At 21.4% G+C, this 21,964-nt stretch overlaps 11 protein-coding genes across 11 annotated transcripts; 5 read left to right on the forward strand and 6 right to left on the reverse strand.

Moving 5' to 3' along the window:
- Window positions 1–73: 73 nt before the first annotated feature.
- DDB_G0288839 (hypothetical protein) lies at window positions 74–2,299 on the forward strand (the record flags this gene model as incomplete). Its single annotated transcript, XM_631459.1, has 3 exons — window positions 74–1,293; window positions 1,356–1,810; window positions 1,986–2,299. The coding sequence occupies 3 exons, from the start codon at window positions 74–76 to the stop codon at window positions 2,297–2,299; spliced, it is 1,989 nt and encodes a 662-aa protein (XP_636551.1).
- A 518-nt stretch (window positions 2,300–2,817) lies between these two features.
- On the forward strand, window positions 2,818–3,118 carry DDB_G0288841 (hypothetical protein; the record flags this gene model as incomplete). The annotated part of the gene is made up of 2 exons (XM_631460.1): window positions 2,818–2,830; window positions 2,916–3,118. The coding sequence occupies 2 exons, from the start codon at window positions 2,818–2,820 to the stop codon at window positions 3,116–3,118; spliced, it is 216 nt and encodes a 71-aa protein (XP_636552.1).
- Window positions 3,119–3,533: 415 nt separating this feature from the next.
- Window positions 3,534–4,764, forward strand: DDB_G0288843 (hypothetical protein; the record flags this gene model as incomplete). Its single annotated transcript, XM_631461.1, has 2 exons — window positions 3,534–3,831; window positions 3,947–4,764. The coding sequence occupies 2 exons, from the start codon at window positions 3,534–3,536 to the stop codon at window positions 4,762–4,764; spliced, it is 1,116 nt and encodes a 371-aa protein (XP_636553.1).
- A 383-nt stretch (window positions 4,765–5,147) lies between these two features.
- Window positions 5,148–5,279, reverse strand: DDB_G0288845 (hypothetical protein; the record flags this gene model as incomplete). Its single annotated transcript, XM_631462.1, has 1 exon — window positions 5,148–5,279. One exon carries the CDS (start codon window positions 5,277–5,279, stop codon window positions 5,148–5,150), a length of 132 nt encoding a protein of 43 aa, XP_636554.1.
- Window positions 5,280–5,743: 464 nt separating this feature from the next.
- DDB_G0288847 (hypothetical protein) lies at window positions 5,744–6,215 on the reverse strand (the record flags this gene model as incomplete). Its single annotated transcript, XM_631463.1, has 2 exons — window positions 5,744–5,899; window positions 6,054–6,215. 2 exons carry the CDS (start codon window positions 6,213–6,215, stop codon window positions 5,744–5,746), a joined length of 318 nt encoding a protein of 105 aa, XP_636555.1.
- A 566-nt stretch (window positions 6,216–6,781) lies between these two features.
- Window positions 6,782–8,757, reverse strand: DDB_G0288849 (hypothetical protein; the record flags this gene model as incomplete). Its single annotated transcript, XM_631464.1, has 4 exons — window positions 6,782–7,507; window positions 7,610–8,365; window positions 8,481–8,579; window positions 8,677–8,757. The coding sequence occupies 4 exons, from the start codon at window positions 8,755–8,757 to the stop codon at window positions 6,782–6,784; spliced, it is 1,662 nt and encodes a 553-aa protein (XP_636556.1).
- A 538-nt stretch (window positions 8,758–9,295) lies between these two features.
- On the forward strand, window positions 9,296–9,903 carry DDB_G0288851 (hypothetical protein; the record flags this gene model as incomplete). Its single annotated transcript, XM_631465.1, has 2 exons — window positions 9,296–9,711; window positions 9,864–9,903. The coding sequence occupies 2 exons, from the start codon at window positions 9,296–9,298 to the stop codon at window positions 9,901–9,903; spliced, it is 456 nt and encodes a 151-aa protein (XP_636557.1).
- A 76-nt stretch (window positions 9,904–9,979) lies between these two features.
- DDB_G0288871 (hypothetical protein) lies at window positions 9,980–10,219 on the reverse strand (the record flags this gene model as incomplete). Its single annotated transcript, XM_631466.1, has 1 exon — window positions 9,980–10,219. One exon carries the CDS (start codon window positions 10,217–10,219, stop codon window positions 9,980–9,982), a length of 240 nt encoding a protein of 79 aa, XP_636558.1.
- Window positions 10,220–13,112: 2,893 nt separating this feature from the next.
- Window positions 13,113–14,588, forward strand: DDB_G0288853 (hypothetical protein; the record flags this gene model as incomplete). Its single annotated transcript, XM_631467.1, has 3 exons — window positions 13,113–13,338; window positions 13,367–13,635; window positions 13,710–14,588. The coding sequence occupies 3 exons, from the start codon at window positions 13,113–13,115 to the stop codon at window positions 14,586–14,588; spliced, it is 1,374 nt and encodes a 457-aa protein (XP_636559.1).
- Window positions 14,589–14,804: 216 nt separating this feature from the next.
- On the reverse strand, window positions 14,805–19,368 carry DDB_G0288873 (SNF2-related domain-containing protein; the record flags this gene model as incomplete). Its single annotated transcript, XM_631468.1, has 3 exons — window positions 14,805–15,581; window positions 16,064–16,481; window positions 16,565–19,368. The coding sequence occupies 3 exons, from the start codon at window positions 19,366–19,368 to the stop codon at window positions 14,805–14,807; spliced, it is 3,999 nt and encodes a 1,332-aa protein (XP_636560.1).
- A 1,226-nt stretch (window positions 19,369–20,594) lies between these two features.
- DDB_G0288855 (hypothetical protein) lies at window positions 20,595–20,939 on the reverse strand (the record flags this gene model as incomplete). The annotated part of the gene is made up of 2 exons (XM_631469.1): window positions 20,595–20,808; window positions 20,875–20,939. The coding sequence occupies 2 exons, from the start codon at window positions 20,937–20,939 to the stop codon at window positions 20,595–20,597; spliced, it is 279 nt and encodes a 92-aa protein (XP_636561.1).
- Window positions 20,940–21,964: the final 1,025 nt, after the last annotated feature.

A 21,964-nucleotide genomic window follows, 5' to 3' on the forward strand; every position in this document is an offset into this window, starting at 1 on the left:
TCAAAGATTGAATCAATTAAAGAGTGGTTTTTATATGGTACTATTTTGGGTATCATTTGTAACTATCATTACAATGGCTATAAATGATGAAACTTCACCTGCAACTTCATATTTGGTTGTAATTGGAATATTTCCATCATTTCCAATTGGTTACTTTTTAAATAGATTTTATTATAGATGGCTATGTAAAAAAGTTGATATTAGAGTTCCAACTTCTGGATCTTGTGAATTTAATTCCGAAGAAAAGAGTAAATCAGTTTCTTCATTTCAACAATCTACAACAACAAACAATTCTTCTATTAGTAATACGACAAAGGTAACATGGGGTAAACAACCAATTTCAGTTGGTAGTAAACGTCAGATAGTTTTCCCATTTTTTGAAAAGAAATATGTATTTTTATTCTTTGTAGAAATTATGGCAAGAAGATTATTAATAGAATGTAATAGTGGTGATAGTATTTCAAATTGTTGTTCAATGGAATCAATTGAACGTGCAAATAATTTATATCAATGTGGTCTTCAATACTTTCCAAATTCAGATTTATTATGGATGGCCTATTGTAACTTTTTATTCACTGTTAGAAAAGATAGACATATTGGATATGCATCATTTGAGAAATTAAGAAGAATGAATCCATCATTTGATGTTCGTTTCTATATTTATCAACGTGATAAAGAAAGAGAGCAAATAATGGATTCAGATTTACATGATCCAGAACATACTGGTAAAATTCAAGATTTCGTTAGCTATATGGAATTTAAAAAACTTTATTATGGTGCAAAGAGATATCATATTAAATGTTTAACTTATATTAAAAGATTTTGGGGTCATTTATTACATGAAACTGTTGATCTTCATCGTTTATCAGAGTTATCAGGTCGTATTGCAACCACAGAAAATAAAGCAAATGAGAGTTATGAACGTTTATTAGCATTAAACCCAAATTCAGTTAGAGTATTGCGTGATTATTCACAATTCCTTGAAGAAGTTGTTAAAGATAAAGAATCTGCCTATAGGTTACAAAAGAAAGCTGAAACAATTGAAGAAATAATGAGTAGAATTCAAACAACAGATTTTAAAATTAATGATATTAAAAATTTAGATGATTCAGAAACCGAAGTTGATAAAGCATTAAAAAATGATCAAATTTCATCAAATAAACTTGTTAGTGGTGGTGGTGGTGGTGGTATTATAGATAAAGCAAAATCAGAATCATCAAAATCAAAAGATGATGAATCAGAATCAAGTTCATCTCAAAAAGTAGAAAAAATAAATAAGAGAATATCAACAAAGTAATGCAATTAGTAAATTAACCATGTAATTTACTAATTGAAATCTCTGAACATTCAGCTAGCATTAAAACTATAAATGAAACCATTTCAAAACTTCAAGATTCAAATCAACAATTGGATTCCCAATCATTACGTGATAAAGAATCCTATAATCAAATGAAAAAACAATTTGAATCTCAAATTAAATCCATAAAATCAGATTTTGAACTAGAAATGAAACAAGCAAAAGATCAAAATCAAGCACTCTTAAAACATCAAAAAGGTTTATTAAATTCAAAAATTAATGAAAAAGATTTAATCATTTCAAATTTAGAGAAGAAATTATCTTTAATTCAAAAATCTTCATCAAATAATTCCTCACCACAAATATCAATACAACAACAACAACAACAACAAAAACAATCACCAATACTTTTAGATTTAAATAATAATTATAATTATGATGATAACAATACAAATACAAACACAAATACAAATTCAATTAGTAACGATTTAATAGATTTATCATTCCTTGAAAGTAATGGTTTATCAAATAATAATAATAATAATAATAATAATAATAATAATAATAATAATAATAATAATAATAATAATAATAATAATAATAATAATAATAATAATAATAATAATAATAATAATAATAATAATAATAATAATAATAATAATAACATATCAACAATTAATGAAAAAAGGTGGTGGTAGTCAAAGTGAATTAGATTCTACCATTTTGGAATTAAAGAATTGTAAAGCTGAATTAAAGAATACCAAAGATGAATTAGTGATTACTCGTGTAAACTACGATCAACAAATGAGATATCTCACTGAACAATTCATTTCTTTGAATGAGAATGTAAGCTCACTCGATAGTCAACTCATTAAAATTAAACAATATAAAGTTTCTTGTGGTAAATGTAAACATTGGAATCAATTGGAATTCATTTTCTCTCCAAATAATCAAGGTTTATATTGTTCAAAAGGTCATCCAATTTTAACAATTCAACCTTAGCATTATTTATTTATTAATTATTAATAATTAATAATTATTAATAATACCACTATTATAAATTAATAAAAATTATTATTAACTAATAATAAAAATAGTAATAATTTATTATTAACAAAAATAATACCTTTACATTTTATTTTACGTGGTTAAAACAATAGTTTTTTTTTTTTTTTCTTATTATAAATTTTTTAATTTAATATAAGGTGCAAAGGTAATTGATTAAATAATTTTACTTTCCAATTATTATTATTATTTATTTCAGAAAACTTTCTTTTTCTTTTTTTTTCTTTTTTTTTTCTTTTTTTTTAAAAAAAATTTTAAAGGGGGGGATAAAATCTTATTTTACAATCTATAAAAATTGTAATGGGAATTTAGATTTTAATACATTAATATCTTAATTGCTAATAAATTATTTTTTGGATGAAAAAAAAAAAAGAAGGGAAAAAAAAAATGTATAAAAGAAAAAAATTAATGGACATTTAAAATAAAAATATATTCAAATACAATCTTTTAAAATCATGACTCTCTTTTGTAGGTTTTACTAAATTAAAAAAAAGTTTTTTTTTTCAGAATAATAATTAACAATTTGTATTTTTCTTTATACTTTTAAAATTAGCATCATTATCATCATTAAGCACTGGTTCTTTGAAATCAAGTGTTTCTTCAATTGAAACTGGTAGCTCAAGTGGTTCATTTGGTTCAAATGAAACATCGGGATGGGGTCACCATCATTGGAATAGTTGTCATCCATGTCCACCACCACGTCCAATCTGTCGTCCATGTCCACCATGTCGTCCAGTACCAAGATGTCATCATTAAAGTTTAATTTTAAATAAAATTAATAAATAGACCTTTAATATGTTAGGAATTTAAATAAATAATTTTTCTTTTTTTAAAAAATATATTCAAACACATTGAATTTGATTTTGGAAAATTTACTACCAATAAAACTAATGATAATAAAATTCTTTTATTAACAAAATTTATTATTAAACAGAAATATAGAATGTATTAATGATTGGTACAACTACATGTCGTATTATTTTTTTAATTATCATGTAAGTTTTCTTTAGAGGACTTGAAGTAAAACATGTAAATTCTTATCAAGGTTTAATATCAATTACAGATTGTGCATCTGAAGCAGTATCAATAGCAATAAACTTAAATTCAATGCAATCAATAGATACTGCTTCAGATGCACAATGGTTTAAATTATCAACTAAAAAGATAAAAAATGGTTAGTTTAGAAAGTGGTAGTGAACGTGATAACCTTTTCGAATCAACTGATGGTGACGATGATAATAATACTCATCATGAACATTTAAATGATTTTGATGATCGTAGAAAAAGATATGAAAAGAATCAAACAAAGATTCAAGTTAATGAACGTCGTCCATTAATGGATTCAATTGGTGTTTTATCATCAACAACAACTTTAAATTCATCAAAAAACATTATTCCTGATAATGGAAATAACAGTAATAATAATAATAAAAATTCAGAAAAAAGTGATAGAGATAATTCAGATGAAAGTTATAGAGATAATTCAGATGATGATAATATTAATAATTCAATTATTAAACCAATAATTGAGGAGAATAAAAAGAAAAAAAGAAAAAACCCAAGAAGAAATTAATGAATAATTAGTTAATAATAAAAAGTATGGTTGGGATGGAAAGAGTAAAAGAAATTTAAATAAGAAATCATTGAAATCAGTATTGATTCGTCTTCATTTATCTTATAGTTTTGCAATAATTTTATTGTTTGGATTTATATCAATGGGATTATGGATATCTTTTAGTGTAGTTTATGAAAATTCTCAATCTGGTATTATATTAGGTACAAGTTGTGGAAGATCATTAAATGGTCGTGATATTAATTTCTATGCATCTGAATTATTAAATTTTGATAATGATTTTCAATTCAATCAATCTATAATTAATGCAATTGAACAATTACAATTAAATCATCAATCATTACCATACCTTGAAGAGGTTAGACCATTAATGGAAGGTACATATGGTTGTTGGGAATTGGATCAAAGTAAATGTTTAAAAGAAGATTCAATCTATTATAATGATGTTAATTTAGGTTTGGATTGGATAGTTGAATCATTCTTTAGAAAGATATTAAATCTTATAAACACTGACCAAAGCTTACTATCAACTAGTGAAGACTATCAATGGTTAAAAGCAATAGGTTCAGAATTATTTCTCATTGGTTTAGATACTGTAACATTTAAATACTTTCTTCATTATCAAAGATTACAAGAATGGGCAACAATGGTTTTAACATCAATTTTAGCAGTTAATTGTGTTATACTCTTAATCATTTATATGGCTCTGTTTAGACCATTTATGAATCATCTTAGAATTCAACATATTCATACATTAGCACTATTACGTTTAGCTCCTGATGATATCAGATATATGGAAATTAGTGATAAAGCTATTGATGAAGATTAATTACTTTATTTTGTTAAAAAAAAATATATATTTTAATAAATTTTTTACTATCCCTTAAAAATTTTTCTTTACAAAAAAATCTTTGATAAAAAAAACATATGGAAAAACATAAAGTTTATTACTGGCAATATTAAAATATTTTTTTATTTTTTTTTGTTTTTATATTAAAATGATTAAGTTTTCTTTTTTTATTTATTAAATTTTAAATCTTTTAAAAATTTTTTTTTTTTTTTATGATAAACAAACACGTTGATGTTTTTTTACTTTTTATTTTTTTATTAATTTTGGTTGATATTTTTAGTTATCATTTACGATTATTGTTTGTTTTTTTCTTTTTTTTTTTTTTCTTTTTTTTTTTACTTTTTTATATGACTTTATTAAAACTAATATTTGTTAATTCCAAATAATCTTACACGATCCATTCTTGGCATTTTTGATAAAACAATTACAAATGATGCTATTGCATTAATATAGAATGGGAAACCTTTATATCCATTTGAATGTAATGTTATCATAAATCTGAAATTATTCGCAATCAAAAAAAAAAAAAAAAAAAAAAAAATTTGATCAAATTTTTCAATTTGTTGTTGTTGTTGTTGTTGTTGTTGTTATTGTTGTTGTTATTGTTGTTGTTATTGTTGTTGTTATAGTTTGATGGTTATTATAAATAATTGACACAAATAGTAAAATATATAATCATTTGTGTGTGTTCACAAATTCGTGCATATGCAACGTTGTTGGTTGAGTCATTTTCATTTGCATTTTTTTTTTTTTTTTTTTTTTTTTTTTAAAAAAAAAAATTGAAAAGTGGGAAATTATGTCGACATAATGGTGAAAACAATGAAAATTTTAATAAATTTTATAATTTTAAAATAAAAATCAGAATGTTAGTAAAAAATCGAATGTAAGGTTTGTTTTTAGATGATAAATAGATGAGAAAATAGAGTGGAGAAAAAACAATAGAAATGTTTAACGATAATTACAAAACGATTGGAATAATTGTAAAAAATTTTCTGGTTGGAGTATATTGTTGTCCTCTATCAATTTGTTCCCAAAGTGTGAGTCTGCTATATTTTCCTTGGTTAGTTGGAAAGAATGGTATACCTTTTTGCCAATGGAAACCAAAGAATGTTATCTAAAAATTGAGAATAAAAAATGAATTAGAGTCATATATATATATTTTTTTTTTTTAAACTATTATTATGATCATCCATTTATCTTTGATTTAATGATTATTTTTTTTTATTTTTTTTTATTTTTTTTATTTTTTAATTATTTGGAAAACTTACAACTGCATGGAATACTGTAATTAATAACCAATCATATTCGAAATCTGGTGATAAAACTGTGATTAATGCTTTTGCACCAACTATAGCAACAATATAAACAACCCAAAATCTCTTTGAGTGCATCCAAGATTGATTTCTATTAATTTGAAATTCGTCTGTCATTGTATTTTTATTTTATTTACTATTTATTATTTATTATTTATTATTTACTATTTACTATTTACTATTTACTAAAAATTTATTAATATATATTTATATGGGTGATGGTTGAGAAAAAAAAAAAAAAAAAAAAAATTTTTAAAATACAAAAGGGAAGATAAAAATAAACCAAAAAAAAAATCTAAAAAGCAAAAAAAAAAAAAAAAAACTAAAATTTTTTGAAAAAAAAAAAAATTACTATAATGAATGAGTTTACAATAAAAAAAATAATAATATATGTGGATAATTAATTTATATAAATGCAAGGTAAAAAAAAAAAAAAAAACAAAAAAAAAATTTTAAAAAAAAAAAAAGAAAAAAAATAAATTAAAAAAAAAAAATAAAAAAAAAAATAAAAAAAAAACAAAATAAAAAAAAAATATTTTTGTTTTGGGAAAAAAAAAAAAAAAAAATAAAAAAAAAAATAAAAAAAAAATAAAAAAAATAAAAAAATAAAAAAATAAATTAAAAGATGGTTTTCCTTTTTTTGGAAAAAAAATAAATAAATCATAATTCTTGGTTGAGATGATTTATTCCAATTTTTTAGTTTTTTTATTCTTAGTTTGTTTAGTTTCTTCCAACTTATTATTATTATTATTATTATTATTATTATTATTATTATTATTATTATTTATTTTATTTTTATAATTATTGTCTATATTATTATTACTATTATTATTAAAATTTAATTCTTTTTTATTATTATTATTATTATTTTTACTTTTAAATTTATTACATAATGATTTTGTTATGAACAAAATTGATAATAACAAAATCAAAGATAAAATGATAAGTGATGCAATTGGTTTATGAGTATTATTTGAGATTGAGAAAGGTGAAGAAGGATCAGATTTTGAATTTGAACCATCTAAACCACTAATACCCTTATTATTTCTATTATTATTATTGTTATTCGAGGAGGAGGAGGAGAAAGATTGAATACCAAATAATGGTTTAATGAAATTCCAAATTTGAATCAACTCTTTATAGAGATAAGTTAATCTAGATTGATTATATGGTGTATTTAAAGTATCAATACCATGAATTGAATTTGAAAGTTGTCTTAATGTATTAAATAATGCTATAATTTCATTTCTTTGAATGGATTGAATATTATCATCGAATAAAATCTTTAAAGCTGTACCTAATCCCATTGTTTGAACTTTACCATATAATTTACATTTTTCACAAGTTACACAATTTAAAATTGAACTAATATTTTGAAAATGTTCTTTAAATTGTCCAATTAAATTATCCTATTTTATAATAAATGGAAAAACATATATTAATAATATATTTTTAAAAATTAATTAATTAATTAAATAAATAGGTGTGTTTCTGTAATGACATCAACTTACTTTATCATATGTATCTTTAAATAATAAAGTTTCATCAAAATTTGGTTGACACATTAATTTAGTTTGTAATAATTGTTGTACCAATTCTTTAGTTTTTTGATCCTCTAATTGATTACCAGTATTGAATTGATAGTCTGTAAAGAAATGATTAAGTTTACCAATTGAACGTAAAATGAATAAGAAAGTGAAATAAAGATTTTCAATTCTACCTGGATGATTTGCAAAACGTTGTTTGAATAGATTTGAATTGTGTTCCCAATGCGGCTCGATTTCATTTCCATTGGAATCATAGGTTGATAGGGTTTTATCTTGATTGTAGAATAATGCGATATGAATGGTTATTGATGAATGTAGACCAGAGATTAGTTTATAGAATACACGTTCCTCTAAACACATTTGGTCCACTGGTCTGTGAAAACAGTTTTCGTTGTAAATCGCTGACCATACTGAACTTCCGTCATAACCAGTGTTGGATTCTGGTGTTTTCGATAAATCCACATATGTTGACTCTGAATCGGGCCCCGCTACCACTACCCACATATCATCTTTTTTATCTTTCCATTTTTGAAATCCTGGTGGTGGTGGTGACATATCAACTTTATCACTGGTCGTATCTTCAATTCTCCATGGTAATGGTATCTCATTATCATCACATTCACAAACACCACATCCTTCTGATCCACATAATGCTGTAACTACCCAAAATGGACATTCACTAAATAAATTTGCTTTAAAATATTTAAAAAATCTAGTTTTCTATTTTTGAAAAAAATTTTAAAAGAAAATTAAATAAATAAAATTAAGAAATTTATTTATTAATTGAAAAAAAAAAAAAAAAAAAATGAATATATATATTTCTAATAATACATACAACTATTTTATTTAATAATACATTAATTTCTTTATCGTTTGACTTATCTATATTTGATTTTTTACAACAACAATCATCAACTGTATCTTTTGTTTTTACCTATCATTTTTTTTTTTTTTTATTTTTTTTTTTGTTAGTCCAATTGTTTTTTTTTTTTTTTTTATTATTCTTACTTGTTAAGGTGTAAAATACTTACTGTATTATGAGAATCGATTATTAATGAAAAAAATAAAATTGATAATGCAATACAAAAACATATAATTGTTTTTTTATTCATTTTATAAATTATTTATATGTATATATCTACTTTTTGTTTGTTTTGTTTCTCTCTTTTTTTTTTAAAAAAAAAAAAAAAAAAAAAGATAAACTGTAACAATAAAAGGTTTAAAACAAGGGGAAATGAAAAAAAAAGTTTTAATTAATTTTTTTTATTTTTAAATTTTTTTTTTTTTTTTTTATTTTTTTTTATTTTTTTTTTTTAAAAAAAAATTTGGTGATGACGAAATTTAATTCAAATATCATTAACGAAAAAAAAAAAAAAAAATAAAAAAAAATAAAAAAAAATAAAAAAAAATAAAAAAAAATAAAAGAAAAATAAAAAGAAAAAGATTTTAAAAAAAAAAAAAATATTATAAAATCTCTTTTTTTTTCCGTTTTTATTGCTTAATTTTTTATTTTTAATTATATTTTTTTTTTTTTTTTTAAATTTTTTTTTTTTTTTTTGATTTGAAACCCATAAAAATTTTTTTTTTTAATAATGTAAAATTAAACACACTATACACATACATAGATTCATACGCATTCATACATTCACCATGAGCATAATAACAAATGTAGTTTTATGCTCTTTTACAACTGGTGAATTAACGATTCAATCAACATCAAATTCAATTCAATGTTCACTTCCATATAAATATAATAAGAATGTTTATAATAATCAAACATCGATTTGTTTTGATTTAAATGGTAATTCATGTGAAATGACATTAGGTAATTCATGCAATTTAACAAACACAAATTATTTATCGTGCATTGGTAATTACATCGAATGTTCTTCTCAAACCACCGTTTGTTCAACTGAAAACTCAATCTTTAATGTAAATTATGCTCAATATTATCTAACTGAATATGATTCAAGATCTAATCCAAATCCAGGATCATCCTCAAATAATTCAAAAATACTATCATTCATTTCTTTCATTTTATCATTTTTATTAATTTTAATAACAATGTTTATAATTTCTTAAAAAAAAAAAATAAAAAAATAAAATAAAATAAATAAAAAAGTTTGTAAATATGAAATAAAGTTTTCTAAACACTTTTTTTTTTTTTTTTTTTTATATTTCTAAATTTCTTTTTTTTTTTTTTTTATTTTTAAAAAAGAAATTCCATATTTATTATATATTATAATTTTTATATATAATATATTTATTTTATTATTATTTTTTTTATTTTTTATTATTTTTTTTCTTTATACATTTTTTTTTTTTTTTTTTTTTTTAACCATGAGTGAAAGTTGGAGTTAAAAAGAATTCTTTACCACTGATTGGTGCACCATTCTTAAAATCGAAATTGTAACATTCATTTTTACTTTCACCAAATGAGTGACCCATTGAGCATGTTAAGAATGGTGAATAGCTTGGATTTGAATCTTCAATGTTATCTCCCCATATATCATCAGACATATTCGAATTTAATTTCATTGCATATGATGGACTAATTTCTGAGTTTGGATTCATTTTTGACTTTGTCTATTTCTTTTTTTATTGAATTAATGAATAAGATGATTTTTTTTTTTTTTTTTTTTATTTTATTAAAATTAATATTATTATTATTTTGATAATTTTAAAATTATTATAATTTTGATTTATTTATTATTAATAATTATTATTTTTTATTATAATAGGTAATTATTAATACTTTTGATTGTTATTTATAAATAATAAAAAAAAAAGTGATGTTTTTTATATTAATTTTTTATTTTTTTTAATTATTTTTATATTTTTGGAATAAAAAAAAAAAAAACAAAATTAAAATAATAATAAAATTAAATAAAAATAAATTAAATATATTTGTGTGGTGTGGGTGTGCTTATATGGTTGGGTGTTAAATTTTGAGAATTGTGAGGTTTGGTGGTATTTGATAAAGTATTGTTATTTTCGAAAAAATATCTCAATATTGTAATTGTATGTGTAAAATTAATTTTATTTGTATTTATTGTATAATTATTTGTGTTTAATTGTGTTTTTTGGTAGTTATTAGTTTTATTATTATTATTTTTTTTTTTATTATTTTTTGTTTGGTGGTAATATCGCCGATCTGTTGTAAATTTTGCAATAATTGTAATATGAGATATTATTATGCCTATTTTTGAAAATAAAGTTAAATTATGGTGATGTGATTATTGGTAAAACGTTGTCCTAGGGGATTTTTTATAAAAATTATTTATAATTATTTGTATAAAATCTTATTTTGGCCAAAAAAAGAGGAAAACCAAAAAAAAAAAAAAAAAATTTTTTATATAAAATACAATCAATAGGGTGAGGAATTAAATTTATTATTATTTTTATTATTATTTTAATTATTTAAAATTTTCAAGCACTATAATTTGAAAATTAATATTCTTTTTTTTTTTTTTTTTTTTTTTTTTTACACAAAAAAATATAATTTTAAAATTATTTTGATACTATTTTTTTAATAAAATTTTTTTTTTTTTTAAAACTCTCTCTTTATTGAATTATATATAACCAATAAGAGTAAGTTATTTTAAACATTTGAAATTAAACACCAATAAAAAAAAAAAATTCAATCAAAAGTAGGTGGTGTGGGTGAATTTGTGAATTTTATTATTTTTTTTAATTTTTGTTTGCAATTTTAATTGCATTTCTACATCAGTTGCATTATATTATTTTTTTTTTTTATTAAAAATTTTTGATGGTATTGTTTTTTTTATGGAAATAGGTGGTAAATTGAGGGTATAAATAAGTATTTATATATGGGAAGGGGGTGTGTGAATTCTATTTATAAAAATTAAAAATTAAAGTGACTTTGTACACAATGATTTACTGTATTATAAAGTGTAGTTGTTATGCCAAGTACCCAACTACCAAAATTATCTTTTATATTATTTGATGATGAAATATTAAAAAAAAAAAACCATAAAGTACACACAAAATAAAAATTAACAAATTTCGATGATTGATTTAACTTACGATTTTTATTTTATTTTGGATAATAGATAAATTATTATTTTTTTATATCTTTTTAAATATGTATTGATATTTTATTATTATTATTTTTTTTTTTTTTTTGATATTCAAATGTAAATTGAGGGTTTTGTTTTAAATCGAATTTTTAAAATTAATAAATAAATAAATAAATAAATGAATTTTTTACAAAATGATTTTGATTATGATTTTGATTTAATAATAATTGAAAATAAAATAATTCTTTTTATAAACAGAAAAAAAAAAAAAAAATTTATATATATATAAAATAATTAAAATAAATAAAATAAAAAATAATTAAAAAAATAAAATAAATAATAAAATTAAATTAAATTAAACACACACATATATTTTTTTTATGATATGCATATAATATAATATTTTTTTTATTATTCACCCATTAAAACTTTCTTACACACACATACATAACACACAACTCTTAACAATCTTTTCTCTATCTCTCTCAAAAAACAATTTTGTTGATATACACATATAGAATATGATAGTGTTATTTTTATTATTAAACTACCAACCAGAGTAATGATAATAATAATGAGAATTGGTGTTATGTAAATATGAGGGAGAGAATGAGTGAGTGAGTTAGTGAGTGTGCGCGAGTGGGTTGTTGTACAAGTGAGTGAAATTTTAAATGGGTTAAAAATTTTTTTTAACACCACCCCCTCCCCCACCCACCTCCATTGTATTTTTTGGTGTTATATATTATATTTTATTTCTGTGTTAATACATACAAATTTATTTATATGTATATATAATTTATTCTGTGTAATTTTAAAAAAAAAAAAAAAAAAAAAAAAAAAATAATATTAATACAGTCACCAAAATATTAAACCCAATTCAAAGTATACAAAAACCAAAACAGGTCAGTGGGGTGTTTGTGTGCTAAAAAATTTTATATGGGAAAAGTGACGTATAATTAAAATAAAATGAGGTAGAATTTAATATGTAAAAAAACAAAAAAAAAAAAAAAAGGAGAAAAAAAAAAAAAAAAAAAAAAAAAAAATAAAACAAAATAAAATAATTAATATTATGAAAATTACATCATGTACCTGGTTATTTGTAAATTTATTATCACATTAAAAATTGGATGTAATATGGTAAACTCATCATAGAAAACGTCATATTCTCTAAATGGTTTTTAAAAAAATATGATTTCCTGTATAGGAAATAATGAAAATAGTTTTAAATCAACATGGATGTGTTTAGTTTTTAAAATTAAGTTCAAAAAAAAAAAAAAAAAAATAATTAATAAAGGATATCCAGGATATCAAAATTAAGATATTTTAATAATGAAAATTAATTTTTTTTTTTTTTTATTTTTTTTTTTAATTTTTTAATTTTTTTTATCCACTTGATAAATTACAATTTAATAATTTGAAATTAAAAAATGATAGAACAATTTGAAAATAAAAATGAAAAATTATTTTTTTCTATATGGAGAAATTGTTACTTAAAAAATGAAATTATAAAATCTATGAGACTTTTAAAACAAAATGAATTTAAATTGTTTTTTAGGTTAGAAGATTTAAGGAGGTATAAATATAGGGATTACCTATGTGGAATTGTAATAGCAGAAAATAAAGAAATTCAAAAAAATGATATTCCAGATAATGGTGTTTTAAAATCAATTGTATTATCAAGGAGGTATCCCATTCAATTGTTCATTTATTCCAAATACAGTAAAAGAACTTCATTTTGATAGAATATATTCAAATTTAATTTGTTTTGAAAAATTACCAACATCAATAGATACAATTAATAATTACTATTACGAAAATAGGTATAAACCAAAGGTAGCTGTAACTCCATCAATTAAAACATTAATATTTACAAAATACCAAGGTAAAATAACCAATGAAACTATACCAAATACAGTTGAAACTTTAATATTTGGAAAAAATTGGAAAATGGTGGGTTAGAATTAGAAATTGGTGATTTTAAACATGGTTTAAAAAGGTTAAATATATCTGGATATAAAAATAAGTTTATTGCAAAGATTTTACCAGATTCTTTAACTCATTTAATTTTAACAATTAACCACCCATTTAATTCACAAGATGAAAATAAATATTTTTTACCAAAGTTTTTAAAAACTTTACAAATTAATTCCGATTTAATTGGTATTAAAAAAGACATGTTATCAAATACAATTGAAAATTTAACATTAAATATTTATAATGAAAATCCAATTGAAAAACAATCAATTCCCAATAGTGTTAAAAATTTAAATTTAACAATTTCAGGATATAAAACCAAACTTTTAATTTCAAATGAAATTTTACCAAAATCATTACAAAAATTATTAATTAAAAATGTTGGTTTTATATATATTGAGAATGATTCATTCAAATTTACAAATAATTTAACTGAATTAAATTTAATTGGTAGTCAATTTAATGATGATTTAATTAAAGATTTATTACCACCATCATTATTAATATTAAAATTATCAAAATGTTTCAATAAACCAATTTATTTAAATAGTTTCCCAAATAATTTAATTCATTTAGAATTTGGTAAAATGTTTAATCATCCAATATTACCATCTGTACTACCATCATCATTAACATTTTTAAAATTATCAGATCATTTTAATCAAAAAATTTTTCGTACTAGTTTTCCAATAAATTTGAAATCTTTAATTTTTGGTGAATTAAGTAGTAATTTTAATCAAATAATTGAACCAAACATTTTACCACAATCAATTACATATTTGGATTTTTATTGTCCAAATTATAAATATATTATTGATACTCCAAATATATTACCATCATCATTAATAACATTAGTAAGATCAAACTCTATTAAACATTTAATAACTGAGAATGCTTTGCCAATAACTTTAAAGTTTATTAAATATTAATAATAAAAAAAAAAAAAATGTGTGGTATATATTATTTTTAAATTTATTATTAGATCTTACTCTAAAAATAAACATTATAGATTTTATTATTGTTTTTTTTGTTTTTTTTTTTTTTTATAAAATAATCTTTTTTGTTTTTTTTAAAAAAAAAAAAAAGTAGTGCACATTTTTTTTTTTTTTTTTTTTTTTTTTTTTTTTTTTTTTTTAAATAAGATATTAGTTTGGAGGTGGAACAATTTCTTTAAACTTTCTTTTTACTAAATGTTTAAATACTTCATCATTTTGAATGAGTGCTTCACTCAAATTATTATTTCTTGCAAATTCTTCAGCATCTAAAATATAATGTAATGATTCTGTTTTATTACCTTTTAATTCAGATTCTTTGGCACGATTAACCAAAAAATTGAAATTTTTTTGTTTACGAATAGTTTCTAATGAATCATCTTTATTACCTCTAATCTCGGTTGCTTTTTGAATATTAGGCATTGATGGAGTACTTGCTGTTGTTGTTGATAAAACAGATGATTGATTGAAATCTTGATTTTCTTTTTCTTCATCACTATCAAGATCAATAACAATTGAATTATTAACACTATTATTAACACTACTATTAAATTTAGAAGGTGATTTGATATTACTGTCAAAACTATCATCCAAATCAATAGCGATTGATTGTTGTTTTTGATTATATTGATAATGACTATTATTCCCATCATCTAAAATTTCAATTGGTTCATTTCCTTTTCTCTTTGAACCTAACCCAACATCTTTTAATAAAGTTTTAGTTGGTTTAGGAGCTGGTGACATTGTGCTATGTTGTTGATGTCTATTAAATTTTGGATTTATAATAAAACTACCAGTATCATAGTCAAATGTTCTATTTGAATGAAATTCGATATCTGGATATTCATTTTCTTCCAAATCCTCTTCCTCATGTCCATAATCATCTGTTATTGTTACATATTGTCTTCCTCTAATTTGAGATTTATTTGGCTAATAAAAATAAATAAATAAATAAATAAATAAATAAACATATAAATATAAATATAAATATATAAATATAAATATAAACTATTAATAAACAAAAACATTTTATTTTATTTTATAAATCCTATTATTATTATTATCATTTTTATAAATCTAGTTATATTATTATTAATCCAAAAATCTATTTATCAAGTTGAGGAATAGAAAAGATAGAGATGGGATTTCTTAAACTTCTCTTCCTAGTCATTATATTGTTATATTTATTATTGTCAATGGTTTTAGATCCAAGTTTTGTATCGTTCTTTTTAATATCCTCATCGTCAATAACTATTTCATAATCATCATTGTCTTCAAGATCATCATCACCCATAATTTGAACTGATGGGTTTTGATTTAAATTTATTTTGTTCATTGGATTACCTTTAAAAATCACAATTTTTATTATTGGTATTATTAGTATTATTATTATTATTATTATTATTACTTACAGTGTTACTTGAAAAGGTGATTGCTTTCTTTTTATTTGGTCTAGCTTTTTCAAGGTGAGAAGTTGATGTGTTTGTTTTTGATTCATATGTACCATTTTTAATTCTTTCCAAATCCTCTTTACTATGGTCAGTTGTAACAGCCTCTGAAAATAATAAATCATGATCACTAACACCAAAAACCATACCTAAACCGAGTAAAAATTTTAAATGTTCATCCAATTCTGGACTAGTTTTTCTATTTTTTGAGTGAAGTGTTTCAAGTTGTTGTTGTGTTACAGAAATATTAGTATCATCCAAAGTAAACATTTCTCTAAGATCATTAGAACTAAAGTATCTATGTTGACCAGACATTGTATTATTTAACATTGTTTTCATTAATGAACCTTTAAAAACTTGTTTTCTATAAATTTTTTCTTCACTATAAAAAATAAAAAATATATACATTAATTTTTTGGTGTAATTGATTGATAAAAAAAAAAAAAAAAAAAAAAAAAAACTTACATTGTACCACAAGACATTAATCTATAAACTACAACATCTTTCTTTTGACCAATTCTATAAGCTCTATCAACTGCTTGATTATCAATTGTATTCCAAGAAGGGTCAAGAATTAAAACTCTATCGGCTGATGTTAAATTTAAACCAAGAGCACCAACTTGAATTGTCATAATGAAGGCAAAGTAACTCATATCGGTATTGTAGAGGTCAATAATTTCTTGTCTCTTCTTTGTTGAACTAATTGAACCATCAATTCTAAGATAAGTTAAACCTAAATGATCCAATAAGATTTCGAAATCTTCCAACATCTTTACCGATTGACTAAACATTAATACTCTATGACCATCTTGATGAAGGTTTGGAAGAAGTTTTAAAAGTAATTGAAATTTGCCACTATTATTAACCAAAGAATTGATTGATCTACTACTACCACCAACCTTTGATAAGAGATCTTTCATCTCATCCAAAGAAATCATTTTCATCTCTTCACGAAGAAGATGTGGATGATCACAAATCTTTTTCAAAACTGTAAGTGCTGCCAAAGGTGATTGAGTTTTATTCAATGCATCTTTAACCTCATCAGATTCAAGGAATGTCCTGTACAATTCGATTTGACTATCGGCCAATTTGGTCCAAACTACAAAATCATTTTTACGAGTTTTAATACCACCACCAACCATTGACATTCTCTTTTTAACCAATTTCTTTGGTGTAGCTATTTTATTACCACTTTTATCTTCTGAAACTTCAACTTCTTCCTCTTCTTCATTTTCTTGATTATTTTGTTCTTCACCAATAGTAATACTATCATTATTTTTATTATTGTTATTGTTATTGTTATTGTTATTGTTATTGTTATTGTTATTGTTATTGTTATTGTTATTGTTATTGTTATTTGATGGTTGATCATTTTGTTTAAAAACATCTTTCTTTTCTCTTCTTAAAAAATGAGGTGCAATAATATTTCTTAAATCTTCAGCGATTGCAGAACCAGTAATCTTTTGATCTTGAGAACTATCACTAGTATGAGCTTTTATAATTGGTTTTGAGAAATTAGCAGTGAAATTACGAACTGAACCCAATAAAGTACTACCACATACCCAATCAAAGAGTGCCCATAATTCACGAAGATTGTTTTGAATTGCTGTACCTGTCAAAATAATCTTGTGTTTTGCATTGAATCTATGCATAGTTTTACTGATTTGAGTTTTGGTCTCCTTAATTTTGTGACCTTCATCCAAAATAACATAATCCCATATAAATGACTTTCTGCCATTTTCAATCATTGAATCAACATTACTAACTACCATACCATAGGTAGTGATGATGATACCACCTTCATTCATTACCCGCTTTAATGATTTGTTTCTCTCGATAGTATTGTTACCATGGAATACTCTAACCAAATATTTTGGATTGAAACGGTTAAATTCTTTTAACCAATGTTCAATCAAACCAACTGGCATCACCAAAAGAGTGTGACTAATATGTCCTTGACTGTGCATACTATTTAAAAAGGAACAAATTTGCATTGTTTTACCTAAACCCATATCATCACCTAAAATACCACCAGCATGTCTACAAAACAAATTCCATAACCAATTGACACCATCTCTTTGATACCAATATAAACCATCATAAATTTTATCCTTCATCTTAAAATATTTACCTTCTTTAGATTTTGTTGAATTTATATATATTGATTTCTCTTTATACTTTAAAAAACCATTCAATTGATCAACCATTTTGCTTGGATCAATATTTTCTTCTTCTTCTTCTTCCTCTTCTTCTTCTTCCTCTTCTTCTTCTTCTTCTTCTTCTTGGTAATCATCAGATTCTTCTTGATAAATTGAACCATCGGATTCTTCCTCTTCTTCAGACTCTGATAAAATTAATGTTGGTTTCTTTTTAGTTGTAGTATTTAAGGTTGTTGTTATTGGTTTTCTTAATCTAGTTAATCTTTTTGGTTTAATATCTTCTTCAGAAGACTCTGATTTTTCTTCTTCTTGTTTAATATCTTCTTCAGAATCACTTATCTCCTCCTCTGAACCTTCACTTTCTTGAATTTGTTTTTTGGTTACCTTTGAAACTGGTTTTTTTATTGGTTTAATATCCTCTTCTGAGTATTCCTCCTCGGTGTCAGTTGTATCATCTTTAGTTGTTGTTTTTGTTGTTGTCGTTGTTGTCGTTGTTGTTGGTTTTGAAGTTTTTTCTTTAGTTGTTGATTTTTTATTTACAGTTTGTAACAATAATTCGTCATCACTTTCAGAGATTATTGATTTTTTTGATAATGAAGATTTTTTATTTACAATTGGTACTTCCTCTTCTGATTCTTCTTCTGATTCTTCTTCCTCTTCTGATTCTTCTTCGCTCTCAGGTGTTTGAATAGATTTTAAAGTAGATGACTTAACTTCAACTTTTTTCTTTTCATCACTGTCAGATTCGTCGAGTATAACTTTTTGGTGATTATCTTCATCTTCATCTTCATCTTCATCTTCACTATCATTGCAGATTGATAAATCACTGGTTTTTTTTGTAAGCTTATCAAACGATCCTTTAGTTTGGTTGTCTTTAAGATTGGTTTTTGTGGCAGTTGTTGTAGTTTTTGCAGTTGTTTTAGTTGTTGTTGTTGTTGATGATTTCTTTTTAGCACTTATAATTTCTTCTTCAGACTCTTCTTCGCTATCTAAATCAATATCAATTTTTTTGATTCTACTTTTATTTGCTATTGATTTTGATTTATTTGGTGGAAGTGGTTTAATTTTATTTATTGATGTTGAAGTGGTTGTGATTTTAGAAGATTTCATTTTTTTTTTTTTTTTTTTGGTTTATCTTTTTATTTTTTTTTTTTTATTATTGGAATCTTTTTTTTTTTACTTCTATCACTTTGAATGAAAATTGAAAACTAAAAAATAAAAAATTAAAAAATAAAAAATTAAAAAATAAAAAATATTTTTAAATAGTGTAAAAAAAAAAAAAATTACAAAAAAAAGCGCGAACTTTTTTCAAAGAAAAAAATATATAAATTTTAAAAAAGGATAAATTTATAAAAAAATATAAATTTTAATAAAATTAGAAACTAATAATTTTAAAAACTATCCAAATCTATATTAATAATAATAATAATAATAATAATAATAATAATAATAATAATAATAATAATAATAATAATAATAATAATAATAATAATAATAATAATAATAATAATAATATTAATAAAAAAGTATGTTGTAAAGATTAAAAAAAATTAAAAAAAAATTACTATTATGTTTGGAGATGAAAATAATAATTTTTGAATTTTTATTTTTTTAAGGAATTATTTAAAGAATTTAATATTAAATCTATGTAAACTTCCTAAGGAAATAAATATGGTGCTATTTTCTAGTTGAGAATTATTTAGAGATTTTGAATTTTGGAAATTATTATTAAATGATTATTAAGTTAAAATATAATAATAATAATAAATTAAATATGGTAATTTATCCAAAAATGTTGTAATAAAAGTTAATAAATTAAAAAAAAATAAAAATATTAAAAAATAAAAAAAGTAATAAATAATTTTAAATTTCCAAAAAAAAAAAAAAAAAAAAAAAAAAAAAAAAAAAAAGTCTAAAGGTGAAATATAAAAACATTAGTTTTAATACTAATTAAGAACTAAAATTTCAAAATGGATCAGAAATATTGAAAGTTTATAAAATTTAAGAATTTCCTGATTTTACCAAAATAATTAAAAATATTAAATAATATAAAAATTAATTCATTCATTTAATTGAGTAATTTAATAAAATCAATACTAACCATTAATACCAATCAATTAACAACTTCTTATTGGTTCTCTTCCAAGTTCATTGAAACAATTAAAAATTGGGTTATCCAATGATGGTAAATATTAAAAAAATCAACTTTAGATATTTCACCATCTTATTTATTAAAATTACAATCAAATTCAAATTTTTAAAAGATCTTAAAATGGATTTTATCAATAATCATCTTCAAAATTCTTTTAAATTAAAAATAAATAAGTTGAAATTTTTTAAAATGAAAAAAAAAAAAAATAATAAAAAATAAAAAATAAAAAATAAAAAAGAAAATAATTTGATAACTTAATATTCTTTTTAATTAAATTTGATAACCTATTAATATAAAGGGGTATGACACCATACACAATATAAAAAAATTTTAAAAAATTATTAAAAATCGATTTTTTCGTGAGCCATTTTGATAACAACAACACCACCCACTTTTCCCTAAAAAAAAAAAAAATTAAAAAAAATAAAAAAATAAAAAAAAATAAAAAATTATGTTATCATTACTCACAACCAACAAGATTTTCAACTTTATAAAGTTTTTTTTTGTTAGTGCATGTACCAACAACCATTTTATAATTATGCTAACACTCTCCATACAAATGTCGACATAATTTTATATTACGTCCAAAGATAGTGGTAACAAATTTTCCTGATTGAATAATTTCGGTAATTTTTTAAAAAAAAAAAACCCAATTTTCTCATTGTGCACATTATTATTTATTATTATAATTTCTTTAAATATTATTTCTTATTGTTTTTATCACTCTTTATTTATTATTATAATCAAGAGAAGAACTGTTTTTATTTATAATAAAAAAAAAAATAAAAAAATAATTAAAAAATGAAATAAACAATAATAAAAATTTATATTATTATTATTATTCATTTATTATATTAAATTAAATATTATTTTTTTTATTCATTTTTCCTTGTTTTAAAAAAAAAATAAGAAAATAAATAAATAAAATAAAATAAAAATAATAATTAAAATATAAAAAAAAAAAAAAATTTTTAATCTTTATTCATTTATTATTACCAATTAACAGAGTATAAAATTATTTTTTTAGTTTATAAAAAAATAAAATAAAATAAAATAAAATAAAAAATAAAAAATCAAAAAGAAAAAAAAAAAAAATTTTAAAAACCATCAACATATCCATGTAAGTAGATTTCGTTTTATTTTTGGTTTTTTTTTTAAAAAAAAAAAATAAAAAAAACCTTTTTTTATTTATTTTTATTTTTTATTTTTTCTATTTTTATAACAAATTTTAAAATTTCTTTTTTTGTATTTTCTTTTATAATCATTATTTAATTTTTTTTTTTTTTTTTTTTTTCAATTATTTTTGTAAATCCTATAATTTATAATGGTAACAAAAACTATTTTAAAAAAAAAAAAAAAAAAGTTAGTCAATGGATTTTTTCCATTAAGCTTCTTTTCAAAAAATTTAAGCGCGTGCGCCACTTTGAAATTCACCCATAAAAGTATGGACATGTTTTAAATTTGTGATTTTGTAGATGATATTTTAAGTTTTTTTTTTTTTTTCCATATAAAAATTATTTTCATTTTTGTATTCCCACGTGCGCCACTTTCAAC

Source organism: Dictyostelium discoideum (genome assembly GCF_000004695.1).
Source record: "Dictyostelium discoideum AX4 chromosome 5 chromosome, whole genome shotgun sequence".
Classification (NCBI taxonomy): domain Eukaryota; phylum Evosea; class Eumycetozoa; order Dictyosteliales; family Dictyosteliaceae; genus Dictyostelium; species Dictyostelium discoideum.